The sequence below is a fragment of the Labeo rohita genome, chromosome 14 (genome assembly GCF_022985175.1).
Source record: "Labeo rohita strain BAU-BD-2019 chromosome 14, IGBB_LRoh.1.0, whole genome shotgun sequence".
NCBI classification, from domain to species: domain Eukaryota; kingdom Metazoa; phylum Chordata; class Actinopteri; order Cypriniformes; family Cyprinidae; genus Labeo; species Labeo rohita.
Window position 1 is genome coordinate 7,716,728 of NC_066882.1, and position 23,685 is coordinate 7,740,412.

The following is a 23,685-nucleotide window of genomic DNA, read 5'->3' on the forward strand; positions in this document are numbered from 1 at the left end:
GGAAGTTATTATACTTCCTATACGCCCTATATATATATATATATAAATATATATATTTCCCCCCAAATTTCGTTTTTTCTGTTTAAATTTTTTTTGACCTCTGTTTCAGTGGTTAAATGTAAAAATATATTGATTAAAAAGCATGTTTCATTAGTTGAAATCATGAAACGTATACAATTTAACAACAATTTATTAAAAGATTAACCAAAAATTACATTTTAAGGCCCTATGAAATACTGTTTTTTTTTTTCAAATTCTTTTTTTTTTTTTTTTTTTTTTTTTTTTTAACAAACTCTGTGTTTTCCATAATTGTTCAGGATTCCATTTCATTATATTCATATATTATATATTTCATATCATATATTTCATTATAATAATATATTTCATTATATTTTAACAATCAAAAGCATCTCTAATAAATTGTTTTAATGCAATAATAATTTATTCTTTTTTTTTTTTTTTTAGGGCTGTTAAACGATTAATCATGATTAATCGCATACAAAGTAAAAGTTTGAGTTGCCACATAACTTTTATTTTGTACGTGATTAACCGCGATTAATCTTTTGACAACCCATTTTTTTTTTTTTTTTCCCCAGAAATACTGTGCTGTGTACTCAAATTTTTCTGGCAAATAACTTGTGGTAAATCATTTTTGGTGAGTATTTCTTTAAAAAAAAGTTTTCATAATAAATATTACTATTAGAAGCAGTACTATCATTACACGAAGTAACATATTTCTTTCACAGTTTCTTTAACTTTAACTTATTATTTTCTCAAATTTATTTTTTTAACCAAATTCTGTTTTCAATAAATTTTCTGGATTCCATTTTAATAGTTTCATTACATTTTAATAATCAAAAGCATCCCTAATGAATAGTTTTTATGTAAAAATAATTTATTATTATTATTATTATTATTATTATTATTATTATTCCAGAAATACTGTGTAGTTTTATGGCAAATAACTTGTGGTAAGTCATTTTTCTGGTGAATATTACTTTAAATTAATTTAAAATAATGATTTTATAATAAATATTATTATTAGAAGTAGTACTATCATTACATTAACATATTTCTGTCACAGTTTCTTTAACTTAAACCAAACCTTTTTTTTGACGGGTTGCTATGAAGACCTGTAAGTTTCTGTTTGTATAAATGACAATAGTTCTTCTCAAAAGAAACGGTAAAATGCTCATGAAGTGACTCTCAGCACTTCTAGAGATTATATTAATGTGTTAATGTATTCATATATTGAGGTGGCAGAGGCTGAAAACACAGTGAGCGTCAAGGGTGCTTAAGTATGTGTGTAGTAAACTAAATCATGCGTATTCACAGATTCAAATCCATATCGCGTTTTGATTTAAGTGTACTGACCTAATTTTGATTTATTCATTCAAAATTGGCAAATTCCATGACATTCAGCATTATACAGTAAATACCATTTTTATGACTGGATTCCGCGATTCCATCCATCGGTTTTCCGCATCGCGGAAATTGTAGTGCCCTACTAAGGAATGGTCACAATCGTTGACTAGCCTTCAAACTTAAAACTTAAATGATTTAGATTGTTTTTTGTTTTTGACAATTTAATCACGCACATTCTTTCTTAAAGGGACAGTGCATGCAAAAAATAAAAGTTCTATCATCATTCAGCTTCCTTAATGTTTTTCTTTATGATTTTCTTTCTTTTGTAAAACACAAAAGACATGATATAGCAGAATGTCTGCCTCTCTGACACACATTGAAAATGAATGCTGACCACAGTAATGAAGCAAGATTTAGACTCAGGTCTAACTTTTGATCTGTTCCACACAGAAACCTGTCATATGGAACAGAGTGTGCAAGTTACTATATGGTAATTTTGTTAATTTTAGGTCTTGAGAGCTCATGTCCACATTCACTCTGACAGCATGGAAAAGCACCACTTGGACTCTGCTAAACATCTCCTTTTGTGTTCGACAAAAGCAAGAAAATCTTAAATGACATGAAGGTGAATAAATGATGGCAAAATGTTCATTTAACATTAAGAAAGAAAAGAAAAAGATTTAATGATTTAATCTAAAAGACGATTTGTACTTCTTATGCTTTTCAGTGCTTTGATGGACCAAAGACCTTTGATGGTGGAAGAACTAAAACACTAAATGCTTCACATTGCTCCTGAAGAAGTCATATGCCTGAATGCCTGAAGAGTTGCGACTGTCTGCGTCAGCAAGCACACAAAGACAACAATGATTTTCTGATAAAACGTTTAGTTTTTTTGGATAATTGGTTGGATAACAGACTCTGTTTTTACTTACGTCCCCACAGCTTTAATAGGTTGTTGGGCTCACAACTGAATTGAGCTGCTTATGGTTCCAACAGGATGGAATCTGAATGGAATCCCAACGCATTCCAAATGGAATTTGTGGAAACACTAAATCCCACTGGTATCTGTGCAATGTTAACCGTTCAGACGGAATGTCAAAGTGTCACTTCATGTGAATGAGATGTCTAACTGTCCACCAGCTACAGCAATTGAAACACTTGCCTGTGTCTTCAGCAGCCTCAGGGCAGCTTTTAACAGTGATGAAGTCCTAACAAAATTTGAAGTGAGCGAGTGTGGGGGTGTCTCTTCGTTGGCCAGTGTGATGTGGTGCACTTAATGGAGATGAAAGTGGGTGTCTGGAGTGTCAGCGTGCAGGGACAGCATGATCAATGTGTGCTGCCGAGGACTTGGAGATGGTCCACCATCCAACTGCAGCATCATTCAATGCAACTCCCACACACGCAGCTCCGTACGACACCTAGTCACACGTAGCCAGACCTTTGACTAAATGGCATAAAGTCTGGTCCACACTACAGCCTGTTCTGGCCAAGAACTGCCTAATAAAGCGTCCTCAACATAATCAGAGTTGGAGCGATTCTCTGTAATAAAGATTACATTCACAGCAAACAGCGTGTTTTTTTTCTTGACAAGAACTGCGTTTATTTAGTCGCAAAACCACATCAAACAGCAGACTTTTCAGATGCGCACTCCAACTTCACTTCGGCGCTAGTCAAACGAGCATGGGAAAGGTACAGGTGACGAGGAGCTTCAGAACAGCAGTGAACTGCAGTCAGATGAGATGTTTTGAGGCCATGTTAGTAAAAACAAATTTACATGTGCTGTCAGTGATTATACCGTGCTTGTAGCACACATGCTTTAATTTTATATTAAATGTTTAACGTTTCATTTTATATTAAAGCACGAATGAAACTACAAGCATGTATGTCAGATTGGCGTCACGTTCAACTGCGGCAGCTCTTAAAGTAATAGCAGCCAAATAACCTAATAACCCAGCTGCTGTGATGTCTATAAATCAAAAAAACAAAAGAAAAAAGAGGAAATCAATAACTTTTGTAACTTTAAGGATTCTTCTATATTTCATTTAGTATTTAGTGTTTTTTTTACCATTATTCAATTTCTGTGTATTTCCTACTTGCTGGAGGGCACAGGTAAATAATGAGTTTATGTGAAGATTGTTTTAAGTTATAAAAATTATTTATTAAATTATAAGTTGTTATTTTTAAAAGTCTAAAATTGATAGCTCTCAATTATACTGTAATGTTGAACGGCTATAGTCAATGGTTACATATGTGACCCTGGACCACAAAACCAGTCATAAGGGTAAATTTTTGGAAATTGAGATTTATGCATCAACTGAAAGTTGAATAAATAAGCTTTCCTTTGGTGTATACCTGTTTGAAAATGTAAAGTTGTCCAAATGAAGTTCTTAGCAATGCATATTACTAATCAAAAATTTAGTTGATATATTTACCGTAGGAAACTTACAAAATATCTTCATGGAACATGATCTTTACTTAATATCCTAATGATTTTTGGCATAATAGAAAAATCAATCATTTTGACTAATAAAATGTATTGTTGGCTATTGCTACAAATATACTTGTGCTACTGATGACTGGTTTTGTGGTATAAAGTCCCATATAGGACAAAAATAACAATTTCCTAGAGACATGGTATGACCGTATATACACTAAAATTATTTAATCAAAGTAAATTTATGCTAAACTTAGTTTAGATGTATTTAAATATAGTGGATTAAAATTATGTTCATCATAATTATACGCTACAATTTAAATTACGTTTTTTTGAATGTTTTTGAATATCTCTTATGCTAACCAAGGCTGTGTTTACTTCAGATACAGTACATTCATTCAGTAATATTGTGAAACATAAAAAATGACCATGATAATTTTTTTGATATCAGTCCATATTGATAATTATCACAATAAATGTTAAATCTGTATTTCAAGTTTAAAGGCAGAGGAGAATGTTTTAAAGGAGAATGTTCATGTCTTTCTTTCTTCAGTTGTAAAGAAATTACGTTTTTTTGAGGAAAACATTTCAGCATTTTTCTCAATATAATGGACTGATATGGTGCCCCGATTTTGAACTTCCAAAATGCAGTTTAAATGCGGCTTCAAACGATCCCAAATGCAGTTGTAAACAATCCCAGCCGAGGAAGAAGGGTCTTATCTAGTGAAATGATTGGTTATTTTCAATAAAAACATACAATTTAAATACTTTTTAAACTCAAACGCCCGTTTTGCCTTTCTCTCCCTGAACTCTGTGTATTCTGACTCAAGACAGTTAGGGTATGTCGAAAAACTATATTTTTTCCCTCAACTTCAAAAAATTATTTCAAAATCATCCTACATCACTGCAGAAGTACTGACCCAGTCTTTGCAAAGTGAACATGCAAAGATCATCAAACACCCTCAACAAAAAAGGTAAAACAGCGATACAGGACGATTTTGAAGTTGAGGGAGAACATGAGATGGGAGTTTTTCGACATAAAAACAACTGTCATGACCCGGAACAAAAACAGTCCAGGCAGAGTAAGACAAGACGAGCGTTTGGCATTAAAAAGTATATAAATTGTATTATTTTTATTCAAATAACCGATCGTTACGATAGATTAGACCCTTCTTCCTCGGCTGGGATAGTTTACAACCGCATTTGGGATCGTTTGAAGCCGCATTTAAACTGCATTTTGGAAGTTCAAAATCGGGGCACCATATCAGTCCATTATATGGAGAAAAATCCAGAAATGTTTTCCTCAAAAAACATAATCTCTTTACGACTGAAGAAAGAAAGACACGAACATCTTGGATGACAATGGGGTGGGTACATTATATGTGAATCTTTGTTTCGGAAGTGGACTTCTCCTTTAACCTATTCTTTTTACTCCTCCTTCAATACATTTAATACGTCTACATTAGTAATATAATAAAATCGACACAAATACCCACATTTCTGACACAATACCATGGTGCAGTTAGTGTTACTACAGTAAATCTATGGTAAATGATGGTGATTTGTAGACTGAAAAGCTTTCTGACTGGATCGTTGCTCAGTGTTTCTCCTGTTTGGCAGTACTGCTGAATAAAAGTATACTTTTATTCTTAAATCTTACTGATCCTAAATGTCGAAATGGTAATGTAAGTGAGATTTAGAAACTCAGAAACTTTTCTTTTAATCAGACTAGAGCTTGCCAAGTCAAGAAAGTACTTTTGTGGGCATTATGCATCAGACAGTCTACTAGCAGACTGGGACAGTCGGTGGGTGTGCCGTCTGAGGCAGATGTGACACACAACACCACATCGCTATAATTCTTCTTAATAAAACAATCACAGGCAAGACGCTTGCATGCAGAGATGTCACAGATACGTGCAACATTGTTAATTGTGTGCCCTGACACTTGTACGACGCTTTCGCACACTGACATTGAGAGCGATTGCATCAGCGGCATGTGTTGTGGGAGTGTGTGGGTAATGAGCAGACCGTCTCAAAGGAGCAGACAGGTGATCCTGCCAAAGCACACATGAGAACCAGCCTCACAGCCAAGCTTTAACATTCTGGAAGACAGTGAGAACACGCCGCTCATTTCAATAGTACACAGCGAAACAAAAAACACGGGTCGCCACCGCAGAGAGATGCGGGAAATATGCCGAGGGCTCTGACAGCGTCCCCACAAGCACGAGAAACGCGGGAGATGAAAAGCTGTAAGTCATGTCATGTAGGATGGACTAGGTCAGGGATCTCCTTTGCGTAGTCATGGTAACACACCCGGCAACCGGGACTAAGTTTTGCCTCATACTGTCTCCTCACTACTGATTGGCCAGAGAGGAAGAAAGGGAAAGGGAGGAAGAAAAAGAGAGAACGCACAAATGAAGAAAGCAGACTGCATATCTGATTAAACCACAATATCCTTCGATTAAAATCACTCAATCTTTTCACGCTGAATTTCCTCATACGAAAAGCAAATTCCGTATTTTATTTTTCCTTCTTGAAGTCAATTAACAATCTTAGCATTTTAAACATTTTTCAAAACTACTATTAATTTATAAAATGAAGGATCACAGGGATGCTGGAACATATCCTACAACTAATTAAAATTATGCTAGTGATGTTAATGTGAATGGATATCTGCTACTGTTCAAAAGTATAGGGTCAGCAAGATTTAAAGGGAATTGTTCAGCTTAATATAATATAAATGTGACCCTGGACTACAAAACCAGTCAAAAAGTAGCAAGGATATATTTGTAGCAATAGCAAAAAATACATTGTATGGGTCAAAATCATTAGGATATTAAGTAAAGATCATGTTCCATGAGGATATTTTATAAATTCCCTACCGTAAATATATCAAAACATTTTGATTAGTAATATGCATTGCTAAGAACTTTATTTGGACAATTTTAAAGGTGAGAAATATTATAAATAATATTTAAATATTTACATTTTTTTGCACCCTCAGATCCCAGATTTATATGGGATTATTTTTGTGCCAATAAGAATGAACGTAACTTTATAAAACTGAACGTAACTTTCCAATAAACGATCAAAAATATGCCACTGCAAAAGAAGAAAAACACAATGAAAATGAAAAAATGAACTCAGTCGCACGAATTTAACATGCTCTTCAAATATGCTCCATTCTTTGTTAATGATTTTCAAAGAATCGTTTTCGCGAATCATGGATTCTGAATGCGTTGCCACAACTTTCGCTTACGCTTCGCAAATTTTCGTTTGCTGTTTTGGCACAAACCTCTCGTGGGGGCGGGCTTAACAGCGATCTACTCTGATTGGCTAATGAGCTTTTGATGGACAGTTGCTCTCTGAACTGGAAGCACGGACGGTGACGTCAGTGGCGCAATACGTCGTGCTTTGTTTATAGAAACTATCAGAACTGTTGCACACTGTACATGAATAAAACTTTTATCGATGTTATTGATTAACGTTACTTTAGCAACACGAACCTACTTCAAGCTGCCCTGAGGGACAAGCTGAGGTGGAAGATGATGCTGCTCCATGTCTTTCCTGGGAGCTCATCTTTAGAAACTAAGAGACGACCATAGGTGAAATACTAATAACATTAATACTTAATATAAACAAAGCACGACGTATTGCACACCGCAACAACTTTCCAATATGTGCGCCACTGACGTCACCGTCCGTGCTTCCAGGTCAGAGAGCAACTGTCCATCAAAAGCTCATTAGCCAATCAGAGTAGATCGCTGTTAAGCCCGCCCCCACGAGAGGTTTGTGCCAAAACAGCAAACGAAAATTTGCGAAGCGTAAGCGAAAGTTGTGGCAACGCATTCAGAATCCATGATTCGCGAAAACGATTCTTTGAAAATCATTAACAAAGAATGAAGCATATTTGAAGAGCATGTTAAATTCGTGCGACTGAGTTCATTTTTTCATTTTCATTGTGTTTTTCTTCTTTTGCAGTGGCATATTTTTGATCGTTTCTTGGAAAGTTACGTTCAGTTTTATAAAGTTACGTTCATTCTTATTGGCACAAAAATTATCCCATAGATTTACAAATTGTTCTATATCGGACAAATATTGTCTTATCCTAACAACCCATTCATCAATGGAAAGCCTATTTATTCAACCTTTAGATAACGTACAGTTTTAAAAAATATAAAAAATAATGTGACCTTACTAAAATATGTAGTAGAAAACCTATGAAAGATTTACGTTATTTTAAAAATCTACATCGTTTTATACATATTTTGGACTATGGGGGTGTCATTACTTTGATTACGTAAAACGCTTGCACTCGTGAGCTCTTGGAACTATTTGTTGCTATTTTTACCGCAACACAACTCGGAATAAGCAACTTGGAAAATAAAATACTGATACAATGCCACATTATGCGGCTTTTGGTTATAATTTTTAGTTGAAGGGAAACAAAAGAAGCAATGTTAGTCTTCACAGGGCTCTACACTGGGACCATTTCAAACTACTGCATGCGAAACATTAAACAAGATTAAAACATTAATCTCAACATGAATTTATGAATTTAATTGCACTCATGCCACCTCTGAGCCTCAATAAACTGAAAATACACTTATAGCCACTTTTGAGTTCTTCTGTGCCACCTAGTACAAATTCATTTTGTTAATACTGATTTCATTTGATTGGTAACTACTACTTATTCTACTTGCTCTTATTCTTTTGCTTTAGACATTTTAAAAACATTTTGAAAAATGTCTGTGGACGATCAAAATTTTGTAAAGACCTGCGTCATTGTTCTCTCCACTTTAGCTCTGATGCCTTTGAGCTTTTAGTAGAGCACAGCTACTGAAAGAGCTTACAAACAATGTAAACATGCCAAAGCTTGTCATGACGCCGCAGCCACTGAAGGAGTTTTTCAGCATCAATTTCATTGATATCTGGGTGCATTTAGACTCCTTGTGGGGAAAATCGATGCTACGGCATTTGGTTTAAGCCTACGTTTATATCCATTGCCACCTATAAGCTTTTTCAGTAGCTGTGGTCATCGTATCAGTATTTTATTTTCTTACCAGTATTTTATTAGTTGTGCATTCTAAGTTGTGTTGCAGTAAAAATAAAAAAAAGGGTAGTGCCAGTAGCTCAATGAGTGGAAGTGTTTTACGTAATCGAAATAATGGCGCCCCCCATAACCCAAAATATGTATATAACAATGTGGATTTTTTAAAATAACATAAATATTTCATGGGTTTTCTACTACATATTTCAGTAAGAGACATCATTTATGTTATATTCAGCCATGCAATACCCAGGATTCCATTTAAAAAAACTTCAATTAGCAAAGATGCATTAAACTGATCAAAAGTGACAGTACAGACATTTCTGGTCGACTAATAGTCGTTCATTTTAAGCATTAGTCGACTAATCCCATTTATTAATAAACCATTTAAATCATAATGAGTCTTGAACTGCCTACACAGACTAATAAGCGCTCAAGTGCACGCATAAAGCTTGTCACAGCACAACAGCAGAAGTAATGATTATGAATGTGTCAAGGAAAAACAGTAATAATGTCAATTAATAATTAATTACTATAAATAATTAGTGGACGCGCCTGTATTTCATATGTATTACATAATCTGAGAATATTTGAGTTGGTTCGTTCACGGTCGGAGAACGAGACGCCAGAATGCGCATCCTGTTTGCTTTCATTATTTTACAAAAGTGCAACGTTTTGTTGTGATTGTCAGTGCACACTAACAAACGTAAAGTCCTTACAGATTCAAAAGTTGTATTTCTCTTATCTGTATGACCAAAAATGACAGAGTATTTTTAAAGCAAGTGACTGCACCAGTGCCTCCATCTGTCATGCCGTGAGCACGCTTCTATTCAGCTTCCACACTCTGCACAGACACTTTAATAGCCACATTTTTCTAGGTTAACTTTAGACTGAGTGGCCATGTAAAGTTGCTGCTACTTACATATTTTAGATAATAAGCCATATTTGATGTTGATGAATGATAGGCGAGCGTTTGGATGTCCTGCCCAATGTACTGTATTACCACATACACCAGCCATTAATGTTCCGTCCGTCACAGATTATGTGATTTCGCCTCTTCCTGTGGATTTTATTCTACGACTAAGCGACTAATAAAATTTTGCTTCTCGTCGACTATCGGTTATTCGACTATTAGGGGGCAGCTCTAATAATGTTACAAACGATATCCATTTTGTAGTTTGAAATGATGTAGTTTAGTAATATCACACAAGCAAGAGTTTTGTTTTCCTGAATATCAGCATGTGATCATGATTGTGAATGTTATATTGATTTTATACCACAGTTCAACAAAAAGAAGGTAATATTGAACGAGTTACATATTAGAAAAAATACTGTCCGTTTATTTTTTATGTTCCACAACAAAAAGAGCTCCAGAACAGAGCATTTGTTTGTTTCAGAGCAATGCTGATTGAATCAATCTGAATGAATCTGTTTTTGAACAAATTACTTGAGTCAATGATTCAATGATTCATTCATGAAGACAGAAAACATCACTGTTTCAACATAAATAGACTATGAAGCATCACAAATGTTTGCACCATTAATAAAATAATAAATGTTTCTTGAGCAACAAGGCATTTTAGCTGATTCTGAAGGATCATGTGACACTGAAAACTGGAGTACTGATGCTGAAAATTCAGCTTTGCATCACAGGAATAAATTACATTTTAAAATATATTCAAATAGAAAACAGTTATTGTAATATTAATAATGTTTTACTGGATTTTTAATCAAATAAATGCAGCCTTGGTGAGCATAAGAGACTTAAACATTTCAAAAACATTTAAAAATGTTTTAAATGGTTTTAAACGGTAGTGCACTTTAATTTTCACATAGTACATTAATTCTGTTTTTGCAAAAGAGCAAAGAAAATCCTGTTTTCCATGATATGTCCCCATTAAATGTACTTCCTGGAACAGTGTCTCTCAGTGTCCATTTAGTTGTCCCATTTCCTAAAAATAGCTTTTCAACTCATGTTCATGTGAATTAGACGCCGCCAATGACAGTACCTGCTGATTTAGTTTTTCAGACAAAAGCCTGTGCCAGCACCACTGCTACATCAATACATGAATCACATTTACATAGACTAGCTGACCGCCTAATTCATGCATCTCTGATAGGTTTTCAAGCAAACCAAACCGGATTAATGGTCAACGAACAGCAAAAAAGCAAGAGCAGGGGTTGGTGGAAGTAAGGACACAGTAGCAGCCATTAGGGGATGTCGATAAATTAGCAGGGACGTAGAGCTGTAGAGGGGCGCAGAGGAGAAAGAGAGAGGCCTGGGGGAATGAGACTGGGTCTGGAGATAAATGTTGAAGATATTTTAATATAAATAAAACCAAAACAATCAATTTTCATGACTGAAGGGGGCTGCACTTAACACCTGAGATCTTACACGAGATATACATAAATGCTAACACATTTTTCTTGTGTGTGAAAAAACTCTTAAGGATTTTTTCTGCAAATGCCACTTAAAGGGATAGTTCACCCAAAAATAAAAATACAGAATACAGTTGGAGTTTTAGTAAAAAAATATTCCAGGACTTATAATGGCAGTGAATGGGTGTTGAGATTTTGAAGCCCAAAAAAGTATGTCTACGCATCATAAAAAGTACTCCACTTGCCCCGGGAGGTTAATAAAGGCCTTCTGAGTCAAATCGATGCGTTAGTGTAAGAAAAATATGAAGAGTTCAGATGTAAAAGCCTCTAAATCCATCTGATGTTTTTCTTTCCGGCTACTTTGTATAGGTTTCTATGCAAGTACTGGTACTTCTGATTGGAATTTAGCAAGTTTGAAGTAAAATATTTGATGGACGTATAACTATGTGTCAGGAGCATTCACTCAGTCTCATTATCTCATTTTTGACCAAGATGGCTTTTAGCTGATTTTGCATCTGAACTCTTCATATCCATATTTAAAACTTTATAAACCATAATCTCTAGCTTCCACCAAATATCGTACGCGTGTTTCAGCAGATGATGTAGAACGTAGGTGTAGTGCAAGGTTAATAAAGTTTTAAATATGAATATTTCTCTTACACAAATGCATTGATTCATTTTAAAAGGCATTTATTAACACCCCAGGGCCATGTGGAGTACTTTTTATGATGGATGGAGACACTTTTTGGGCTTCAAAATCTCAACACCCATTCACTGCCATTATAAACCTTGGAAGAGCTAGGACATTTTTCAATTGTCATTTTCAACTCGATTGTTTTCATCTGAAAGAAGAAAGTCATATGTAACCCTGGACCACAAAACCAGTCATAAACAAATTTTTTGAAATTTGATTTATAAATCATCTGAAAGCTGAATAAATAAGATTTCCATTAATTTTGTTAGGATAGGACAATATTTGGCTGAGATACAACTATTTGAAAATCTGGAATCTGAGGGTGCAAAAAAAATCAAAATATTGAGAAAATCACCTCTAAAGTTATCCAAATTAAGTTCTTAGCAATGCATATTACTAATAAAAAAGTAAGTTTTGATATATTTACGGAACGAAATTTACCAAATATATTAAAAACGATTATTCTGACCCATGCAATGTATTTTTGGATATTGTTACAAATATACCTGTGCTACTTAAGACTGGTTTTGTGGTCCAGGGTCATATGGGGTAATTTCATTTTTGGGTGAACTATCCCTTTAAAGTCACCAATAAGTGAAAATGGAAAATTCTTATGTTTCTACGTCACATCATTCACACTATTTTACAGTACGTGCACTTACGTGTACTTACAGTGTAATATAATGGTTAAGATTAGGTTTAGGGGTAGGTTATGTACATGTGGAACAGGGCTATAAAATAAAGTGCTACCTATCTATTTTTTATTCATGAAATGAAAGCGAGGACAATCCAGTACATTTCTGACAGACAAAATCAAGTCCCGCCCTACATTTTTTCTTGTTCAAATGTTCTTTTCACTCAGATATGTCACAACAAAGAAAAAAAGACGATCACAATTTCCATTTCATGCCGACTTCAAGCAGACCTCTCCACAGCACTTCAGCAGGCACCATTAAAACTCCTCAGAGACACACACACACACACACAAACATCACGAAGGATTTTTTTCATTTATTTCTCTAGCTTTATTTTATCTCCCTCCCTCTCTAAGTCACAACAGCAATCTAACCCTGAGTTTTAAGATAGTGACGGCTGGCTGCGTTTACTGTTCTGATAAAAACAATCAAACAATTGGATGAGCACGTAATCTACACAGGTCACTGGCGCCCAGCGCTAACAACTGTAACACGGTTCAGAAGGATTACTATATCCAGTCGGTCGACGCTGTTGCTAGGCCTCACGTAGCTTTCTCTCTCTCTCACTCCTCCTCCTCCTGAGCTCCCCCACACACACTGCACACAGCCAAAAAATGGCCAAATAATACATTCTAGCTCAATAAAGGAGGAGACAGCTGCTGCACTCAGACAGAGAGGGCCTTGTCTGGCTCTTTTGCTGCACATAAACACATACGCAGAGACATAAACACACAAACACATTTGTTGTGTTCATAGCTCAATGCTCAGTGCCACCGTTAATGTGAGTCCTGATTGAGCCACAGTACAGAGCGCTGCTGCGGGGACAAATCACAAAATAAATGGTATAACAGACGTGAGCTTATAAATTGATAAATCATTAAAATTTCTCCTAAAAATGTCATAACTCACTGTCTAATGTTTAAAATCTCATTTGGAATGACAATCTCGTTTTAGAATATTCACAAAAGGAGATATTTTCTCATGTTGTGTTTTGTGTTACTTTTCATGCAATTACAATGAATGGGGACTGAGAATTGCAAGGTCCAAATGTATTCAAAAACATCATAAATTCATCAAAAGTAATTAATATTGCTTGTGTGCCATATTACAATTAGTCTTATGCCATAAAATGGCTTTGTGGAAGACACAAAATGAATTTTAAGTTTTTTACATCCACTAATGAAGTCCAGTTCATTAATTAATCACTCATTTGAGTCATATCTTTTCATCGGTTAATCTGATTCACAAAGCCATGGATGATTCATTCATGAATCAGACCGACAGAGTTTCTACTCACTGCTCACCAAGCCTGTACTTATTTAATCAAAGATACAGTTAAAACAGTAATCTAGTTAAACATCATTACAATTTGAAATTTTCTATTTGAATATATTTTAAAACGTAATTTATTCCTGTGATGCAAAGCTGAATTTATAGCAGCCATTACTCCAGTCTTTAGTGTCACACGATCCATCAGAAATCATTGTAATAGGCTGATTTGCTATTTTTTGTGATATATAGTTTACAGTATGAAAATATTTGATCAATAGAAAGTTCAAAAGAACATTTATTTGAAATTCTTTGTAACATAAATGTGACCCTGGACCACAAAACCAGTCATAAGCGTCAATTTTGTGAAATTGGGATTTCATCTGAAAGCTGAATAAATAAGCTTTCCATTGATGTTTGTCAAGGATTTGTTAGGACAGGACAATATTTGGCAGAAATACAACTATGTGAAAATCTGTAATCTGAGAGTGCAAAAAAAATGGATAAAATTGTTCTTAGCAATGCATACTACTAATCAAAAATTAAGTTTTGATACATTTACAGAAGGAAATTTACAAAATATCTTCATGATACATGATCTTTGCTTAACATCCTAATGATTTTTGGCATGAAAGAATAAACGGTCATTTTAACTTACTGTCCATACTTTTTAAAGGTAGTATATATGATGTCACTTTTTGAAGCATCAAAGCTCCAGTTCCCATTCTTTATAACTGCATGGAATAAAAGGTAAATTCCAGTAAATTCTTCACAATTCCTTCTTCTGAGTTCCAATGAAGGGTGTCAGAAAAGTTGAGTGACATATGTGGAGTTAATCATAACCAAATTTTTTTTTCAAAATGAACTGTTCCTGTTCCCTCTTAAAATGCTTCCAATGAAAAGCATTAAACACAAAAAGTACCAAAAATTATGATGGCTAATTTTGTAGATAATCCCATGGCATTAGCATGTTTTTTTGGATATACCATGGTATTCATAGCACTTTGGAGTACCATCCCTAATGAAAAAGTAATATATTTAAAATATATTCATTTCATATTAAGTATAGTTCAAATCTATTAACATATTTACCGACATACTGCTTAAGACTGATATAAAAATTATTATTAAACTTTATTTGGAGTACTACCTATGAACAATGCACGTTTCTTAATATTAAGCCTAAAATGTGTTTTATAGTCACTATTGATGAGGATTGTATGATCTTTAAATAATAATATCGGTCTTTAAAAGCAAGATATTTAAAGTGTACTTAAAGTATACTTGCAATAGTTTCACTTCAGCACAATCAAATATACTTCAGTATATCTTAAGTTGGACTTCAGCACTACTTCAGCACAATTAAAGTGCATTAAGAACAAAATTAATTGTTCCAAATTAGCAGACTTTAAGTATAGCAGTTTAGTATACCAAAAGTACAACTGCAGTGTGTTTTTATTAAGTGCATAAATACTTAGCATGAAATAAATCTATTTTAAATATTTTTTAGTATATTTATTTCTCATTAGGGATGTAAACACTCAATATGCTTTTTTTCAATTACACTGACATTTGCTAACCCTAACCTCATTTTGAACATGTGTTGACTGTCCCATGGTGCCACCATGGTACTTTTTATCAAAATTGACCAATCCATGACCAGAGGTTGCAGTGTTTCAGACAGAATCCGACAGAAAAACACACTCAAAGGCTGATTTCAGAATATCGACAGAAGTGAGATCAATACTCAGCAAAAGATCCTGGAGGTGTAAGCGATATCTGACAAAATGACCAAACAGCATGTGTGAATGATGAATCTGCACTAAAACATTAAATAATGCTCTAATGGTTAATATACATCACACTGTAGCGTCTGTGTGCACGTGTATCCGGGTTACCTTGAGAGAGTCGAAACAGGCGATGACGCGGCCGTTCTCCACGTGGCAGGTGCGAGAGGGGTGAGCGAACTTGCATTCGGTGTCCGAACGCGAGCAGGTTCCTCGCTGGAACTCTCTGCACACCTCCAGCGTCAGCCACTTGGTGTCGCGACCCATGGTCACATTGACGGCCATGGCGGTCCCTCTGCGAGCGGCGGGTGAGCGGAGGGCTGGGGTGGGGCAGCCAGGCGTGATAAAGCACAAAGGCTGCAAAAAAAAAATGAGCACAGTGGCAAGGAGCTCCTCAGACTACCAGTCTAGAAATGCAAAGCAAACTCTCTTATGAACAGGAAGGGGGCATAGTCTGTTGATCAGCCAGTTTAAAATCAGTTTCAAATCAGCGAAGAATCGAGCGTGCCGAGGTGGAGTAGGTCAATGTGACATGCTGCGGTGCATCTTCGGCTGCCGTCCAGGAAAACGAGGCATTAAAAGTAGAGTAGAGCGGCACTTTGTATTTGTCTGCAGTGGTCGCCCCGCTGTCTAGACTCACCCTCCGGAGCTCTGGGTTTAAAATAGCCCTCTTGCATTGATGTAAAACGGACTTTCTCTAAATTTAGGCTTCTGAAACCCCCTGCCCTGTTGCCATAGGCGCAGCAGTCCCTAAAGATACTCGCATGTCTGGGAGACTGCAGAAGTGAAGGGAGAGACACTTTGAGAACCCAAAAGGGAAACTAATCGACTGGCGTCCTTGTATTAAAAGGTGAAATGGCGAGCAGGCGGAGCTGGAATCGAGGAACAGGCAAATGGCTTGATTGACTGTCAGGGGTGAAATATAGCCCGAGCCAAGGCCAAGCGCACACGCACACACGCGCTCAAGTCAGCGGGGAAGAGAGCGCTCCAAAGCGGACGGAGAAGGGCTTCCGCAGCATCCAGATGAGGCACTTTATGGTGATGCGAGACTTCCTTCACTTGAATCGCTTTCTCATCCCTCCCGCTCTCCCTGCGTCCCTTTCATCGCACTGTGACGTGTCCTCGCGCACTTCGGAGAGAGTCCTTTGCGGCAGGAGACCTGACAGAAACAAAAGCGACAAACTCAGTTAAAACACTGCACAAGCGCTAAAAGTTCAAAACAACAAAAGGAAATGCCCGAAGCCGCAGCTGTTTACGTTGCAAACCTGTAACTGGGGAATACAGAGGTGAGCGACAAACAGAGAGAGGCTGAAAGCGCATGGCAGAAAGCGCGAGTGAGAGAGTGCACGAGAGGTAGAGTGCAGACGGGAGGCAGGCAGCAATGCAAAGGAAAGGGCAGGCTGTGTCTTGATTAAGAGATACAGGGAGGGAGGGAAAAGAGGGAGGAGGCAGGGAAGAGAGACAGAGAGAGCACATGGGAGACGGCAACGTCACTTTACGACTAGTGACAAAGTCTGCGCGAAACAAAGCAGCGAGGCCGTAAACTCTCACGCTCACAGATTTCAGGATCTAAACGTGGCTTTTGTGATCGAAAAAGGAAGCAGAGCAGCCGACAGGAAGGGCAAATCCCCGTAGCTGCAGCTGCTGAGCACGGAACACTGCAACAGCCAATCGGCAGCTGCGCTGCAACCGGGCAATGTGGATCAGCCAATCGGGAGGAGCCTAATAAATCGATCGTTAGTCTCCCCACCCTCTTTGTCATTGCATCGCATCCTTGGCAGAATCCGAAGGAGAGCGGCTCTCGGAGCGTTTCGGGGTATGGGCGATCGCAGGTGGGATGATGAAGGGAAAAGGGAGGAGAAGTGAATGGATCATGGAGATGTGAAAAATGGGGGGCGGTGCCACAGAGTGGGTGTCTTGGGTGGGTCTGACAGCTGATATGCCGCCCCTTGAGAGAGAGAAGAGACAGTACAGTGAAGAATAATCAATGGCGTGATGACCAAGCACACTCGAACCGATGCGGAAGGGAGTGAGGGAGGGATAACCGAATAAAAGGACAGGAAAATGAAAACAAATAAAGCAGAGGTGAACGAGCAGACAGCGAGGGGATTAGAGGAGAGGTTAAGGCAGATATTATCTGTCCCCGTGTCTCACAGCGACAGACACAGACGGAGGAGGCGGCAGGTGGAAAAGGGGTGGGGGTGAGCGCGTGATCGGAGCGCGCAGACAGACGGTCCAGAAGGAGAGCAATGCGGTGAGGGAGACCGGGAGAGAAAACGAGGGAGAGGAGATGGAAATCGAATTAATGACACCCACCTCCAAATACATGAACAAAGGCACTAAACGCAGCGCAACCTAACACCGAAACTAGGTTTTACAGCAAGCTGACGTGTGCACCCTCCCCCAATATCAACCCTACAGTAAGATCGATGAAGATGCCCCCCGGGGAACACGGACCTGCATTGAGCTGTTCGTCAGCGCTGAAGTTAGCACATCTCTGTCTCTGACTCGGCCACACCTGCTTCCCACACGCAAAGGCCAATTATCTCATTTATATGTAGGCAGGTGAACAGAGAGGTGATCCGTAAAGAGAACATGTGGCTGTGACGTCAACCGCTGTGTCTGAGTCCCTCCGCAGACGCCGCTATTACCCCTAATGTGTAGTACAAGCGTCGCCCGGCGACTGCTAATCCTCGCTCAAGATGATAATCATCGTTATTTCCCAAATTGGATGATTTTTATCTTCGCCGCTTGTAGAGCTAACGATCACACACATCCCCAAACAATGGGACTGGTTATAAATAGTCTCGAACTGATTTCCCAACATGATTAAGTAAATTATTAATGCAAAGTAGACCAAGGAAACACAACCTGACTAGTCTGTGTACAGCCCAGCCTAGTTATTACAAGCTGTAGTTACTGTAGAGGCATAAAAGCTGATAACGCTAGAAGAAAGGTGTATTGTTTTGTCTACAAGAATGGCTGAAAGAAAAGTGAAAAAGCAAAGCGAAAGTGTTGGGTAAGCTACTTTGACAGTAGCTTGCCAAGTTTACTTGTAACTAGTTAAAGTACAGTCAAACTAACTGCAATCAAGCTACTTAAAGAGGCAGTCATTTTTTTAAATATAATTTAATATATACAGTTGAGGTCAAAAGTTTACATACACCTTGCAGAATCTGCAAAATGTTAATTATTTTAGCAAAATAAAAGGGATCATACAAATCGCATGTTAGTTTTTATTTAGTACTGACCTGAATAAGATATTCAGATAAGTCCACAAGAGAAAACAATAGTTGAATTTATAAAAATGACCCTGTTCAAAAGTTTACATTTGCTTGATTCTTAATACTGTGTTGTTACCTGAATGACCCACAGATGTGTTTTGTTTAGTTGTTCATGAGTCCCTTGTTTGTCTTGAACAGTTAAACTGTCCGCTGTTCTTCAGAAAAATCCTTCAGCTCCCACAAATTCTTTGGTTTGTCAGCATTTTTGTGTATTTGAACCCTTTCCAACAATGACTGTATGATATTGAGATCCATCTTTTCACACTGAGGACAACTGAGGGACTCATATGCAACTATTACAGAAGGTTCAAATGGTCACTGATGCTTCAGAAGGAAACACGATGCATTAAGAGCAGGGGGTGAAAACTTTTTTAATTCAAAGATCAGAGTAAATGTAACTAATTTTGTCTTCTGAGAAACATGTAAGTATCTTCTGTAGCTTCTGAAAGGCAGTTCTAAGTCAACAAATATGATATTTAAACAAAATAAGAAATATGTACACAACTTCATTCTGTTCAAAAGTTTTCACACCCCGGCTCTTAATGCATAATTTTTTTCTTCTGAAGCATCAGTGAGCGTTTGAAGCTTCTGTAATAGTTGCATATGAGTCCCTCAGTTGTCCTCAGTGTGAAAAGATGGATCTCAAAATCATACAGTCATTGTTGGAAAGGGTTCAAATACACAAAAATGCTGAAAAATCAAAGAATTTGTGGGACCTGAAGGATTTCTCTGAAGAACAGCAGCAGTTCAATTGTTCAGGACACACAAGGGATTCATGAACAATCACTAAAAAAAAAAAAAAAAATAGCTGTGGATCATTCAGGTAATAACACAGTATAAAGAAACAAGAAAACTTTTAAACGGTAATTTTTATAAACTCAACTATTATTTTCTCTTGTGGACTATATGTAAACGTCTTTCATGTGAAATATCTTATTCAGGTCAGTACTAAATAAAAAAAAAAAAAAATGCATTTTGTATGATCCTACTTATTTTGGTAAAGCAATTAACATTTTGCAAATTCTGCTAGGTGTATGTAAACGTTTGACCTGAACTGTACATTTATAATTTATAACATAATTTATCATTTAAAATCTAGCATGAAAAGATGACAGTTTTCAATTAATGAGTGAAAATCTCAATTATTACGATGACAGTTTTAAATTAAAGATACATTTACACTAAATACATGCTTTGGCATTGGCTTTTATTTTAAACATTTAATTTAGTTTATCGGTATCTGTCTTTATTAAATGTAGGCCAATTTTAGATATTTACAATCCTAATGAAACTGAAGCAGGGATTTTTTCTTTTGCAATGTGAGTAAAATGAATTATCGTAAAAGAATGAAACGTGTAGGTTGTGGACTTTCCATTGGTTTTTGTTTGGGTGGAGGCAGATCTGAAAGCGAGCTCGCAGTCGATTGTAAGGAAAGGTGCAAACTAATTGATTGGGGAAGTCCGGCATAAATCACCAGAGAAAAGCCTGTCAGTTCACTGGAAGATCGATTTATGACATCTTGATTAAAAATTACAAGATCAATATTTTTTGTATATATATCATGTATGGCTGAATTGTTCACAATAAGATCAGTAGCATGCATTTAAAAACCAGATAGGGTGAATTTTCATTTTTCGCTTTAATTCTTGATACTCAATTGCAACAGTTTAAGATTTAAAAAACAGATAATTTTAATTTTAAGTGATCACTAGATTAAGGTGAAGACAATCTAAATGTAAAAATATGGGAAATGAGCATTTACAATTGAAAATGTATTATCATATATAAATCTAATGTTGGACGATAATTGATATATCATCCACCCCCAATATTTTGCTCTAACAAAGAAATACCAGGGACTGTAATCAGTTTATTTATGGTTTCATAAACCATCTGAACGATGCAAGAATGAATTTAGAATCTGAATTGCCTCAGCTTGCTCAGGCTGAGCATGCAATACATTGTGACATTAAAAACAGCAATGCAGCGTTTTTAATGCACGTACTGGAAAAACTACCTTGTTAATGGAAAAGCCACACTATTTTGCTACTAACACACTACTTAAAAATATATAGGGTAAATTAGACAAAGCAAAACCTGGAAATAGATTAAAAAATAATGACAGACTTCAGACAGAATGAATATCTCTAATGCACAGACAAGCAACCTTGCGCTCATTGCTAATAATGTCAGCTGCATGTAGTTCAATTGTAATACAGGCTAGTGTAAGTGCTGGTTGTGTTTACTTTGATGTTCCACAGCAGGAAGGTGGCTGGGCGGAGGATATACAGCACGGCATACGTGCGTGCATGTTTCTGGCGCAGATCTACAAAGGAGGCTGTAAATATCAGAAGTGTGGAGGTGGCGAGTGTGTATTGTTTCTACAAGGTCACTGAGCTGTATACTTGTGGCAGTGTCCTTCAGGCGCCGCAAGTGTATGCACAAGAATCAAGGAGAAAGTCAATAACTGGAATGTATAGCAGAAGACAAGGCGTTTGAGAAACAAATATCTTTTAAGAGCACTTGGCTGTGTTTTGTAGACTCTAGTGTGGCTGTTCGAGGCCGTCTCAGTTATAGAAGGCAACAAAAATCACACCTACTGTCTGTCTGAGAGAACATTATTCTTGCTAAATGAATGATGTATGCAATATGCTTGAAGTTGGCATGTTTCATGTTTTCATGTTTTTGACCTCATAATATTTCATCAAAAAGTCGTTTTGATTAAACCCTATACATTCTTTCTCCCTAATTTGTTTCACTCAGATGTACATAACAATAGGATGGGAATAGAAGAATAGATGGGGATAGAAGGAAGAAAGTGTTGAAAGTCATTCAGGACCAAAGCAATATCAGATCCCTCTGATATACCAGCAGACTAGATTAACCGATAGAAATCTGTCAAACGGTAGATATTGCGCTCACACACTCACGTGATGTTGCTGTGCTACGTGGTCACGAAAACGTACCATTTGCATGCGTTTTTAAGCAGTGCGGTTTAAAAACAAGTCATTTTAAGCCACTGAAATGCAACGCACAGTGAAAAAGAATGTGAAGACAGTAAAGACGTGAGTTATTTTTGCTGATTTATAGGCCGTGAATGGTTAAATACACACTTGTGATTGTTAAAATGCTCATCTTTGAAAGTCTCCTCATAAACAGTATTTTAGGTCTGAGAAAGAAAACATGTGTAACATTATATTGGATCAGGGCAGCTCTTAAAGTGACAGCAGTCTAATATTCCTGCTGTCTGTCACTCAAGTTAATTAAATAACAAATGAGAGAAAATCTTTCAATGCTCTAGACTAAATCACGTTTGCAACTTAACCTAATTTACACAGTAAGGAATATGCAGTGTTTTTAATACATTTGATTACTTTATACAATGTATGAAACCAGTCATTCTTATTTATTTGTTCTACTGTAGGTTTTTTTTTTGTCCAACTGCTTGTAATTAGTTTCTTATTCTTATTTATTCGCTGACTGTTTACATGTCTTCAGTGAGCTTGATTTTTTTTTTTTTTTATGCTAGTGTTAGTTTTTTTTTTGTGATAGTGACACTGGTGACAAGAATGATGAAGTTAGGGTTGTGTGATATTGATATTTGTGAATAGGGCATGTGGGCTGTTACCAAGCTAATAAAATCAGTATGAACAAAATTCATCTTTGCAATGCAGAGGAAACACAGAAGCTGCATCTGAAGTGGCATTTAGATGAATTTACACACTGTTTAATGCAGCTCAGAGGGACATAAAATGCTTTAACCTGCAGTTACAAATACAAATGTTTTGATATTTTAAAAGTAAAACGTTGAATATCGATATTTGAAATTATTTAAAAATACTTAAGATACTTAAAGTAGTGATGGGCAATTTTGAAGCACTGCTTCATGAAGTTTTGAAACTTCTGTGTGGTTCGGAGCATGTATCAAGCTGCCAAAGTCACGTGATTTCAGTAAACGAGGCTTCATTACGTCATAACTGTTTTCGAAATTTCAATGATTTACCTTTGGGAGGCAATCTCTATAAACCTGTGACGCATGTGAGCTACTTGAGATCACCTCCCAGCGGCGAACCATTAAACCAGTGTCCATGGTCAATTTGTAGACATTTTTAATGAGACATTTGTGTAATTAAAAGAATGACAAGTAGTTAATAGTCTCTTACTGGCCTTTGTATAGAAGCTGCCCATAAAACATAAAATATTACAAAAAAAAAAAAAAAAACATATTATACAGACACTTCATATTTAATGGTATTTTATTATTTTTATTGCATTTAATGTATTATGCTTTCAATAAAAAATTTGCAATGGGTTTTTAAAAGCTGTTTTTAATGCATGTTTTAGCCTGAGTTTTTGTTGTATTTACACAATTTTGACTAGCAGGTATCACCAGCGTGTGAATCATTTTGCGAAGCAATTCGTTCAGTTTATTCAAAGCTTCGTTTCGCCCATCTAGGTGGCAACAAGTCACTGTTAAGTGAGTCAACGTAAGTCTCTTAACATTAACTTCTTGTTTATTGAACTGTTGTATAAAATCAATATCACATTTGTAATTTTTTAATGAAACGGCACATTTCGTGTGATATTGTTTAACTACATGAAATGATATAAATATGTGACCCTGGACCACAAAACCAGTCATTAGGGTATTTTTTTTGAAACTGAGATTTATACATTATCTAAAGGCTGAATAAATGATAGTACCATAGTTTGTTAGGATAGGACAAT

At 36.4% G+C, this 23,685-nt stretch overlaps 1 protein-coding gene across 2 annotated transcripts in view; it reads right to left on the bottom strand.

Moving 5' to 3' along the window:
* The window catches only part of mbnl3 (muscleblind-like splicing regulator 3), a 66,549-nt gene that overhangs the window by 32,227 nt on the left and 10,637 nt on the right, over positions 1–23,685 (bottom strand). For both annotated transcript variants that reach the window (XM_051127019.1, XM_051127018.1), the window contains exon 2: positions 15,785–16,832. In XM_051127019.1, coding sequence (XP_050982976.1) covers positions 15,785–15,958 — 174 coding nt within the window. In that variant the 5' untranslated portion in view covers positions 15,959–16,832. The remainder of the gene's footprint in view (positions 1–15,784; positions 16,833–23,685) is intronic.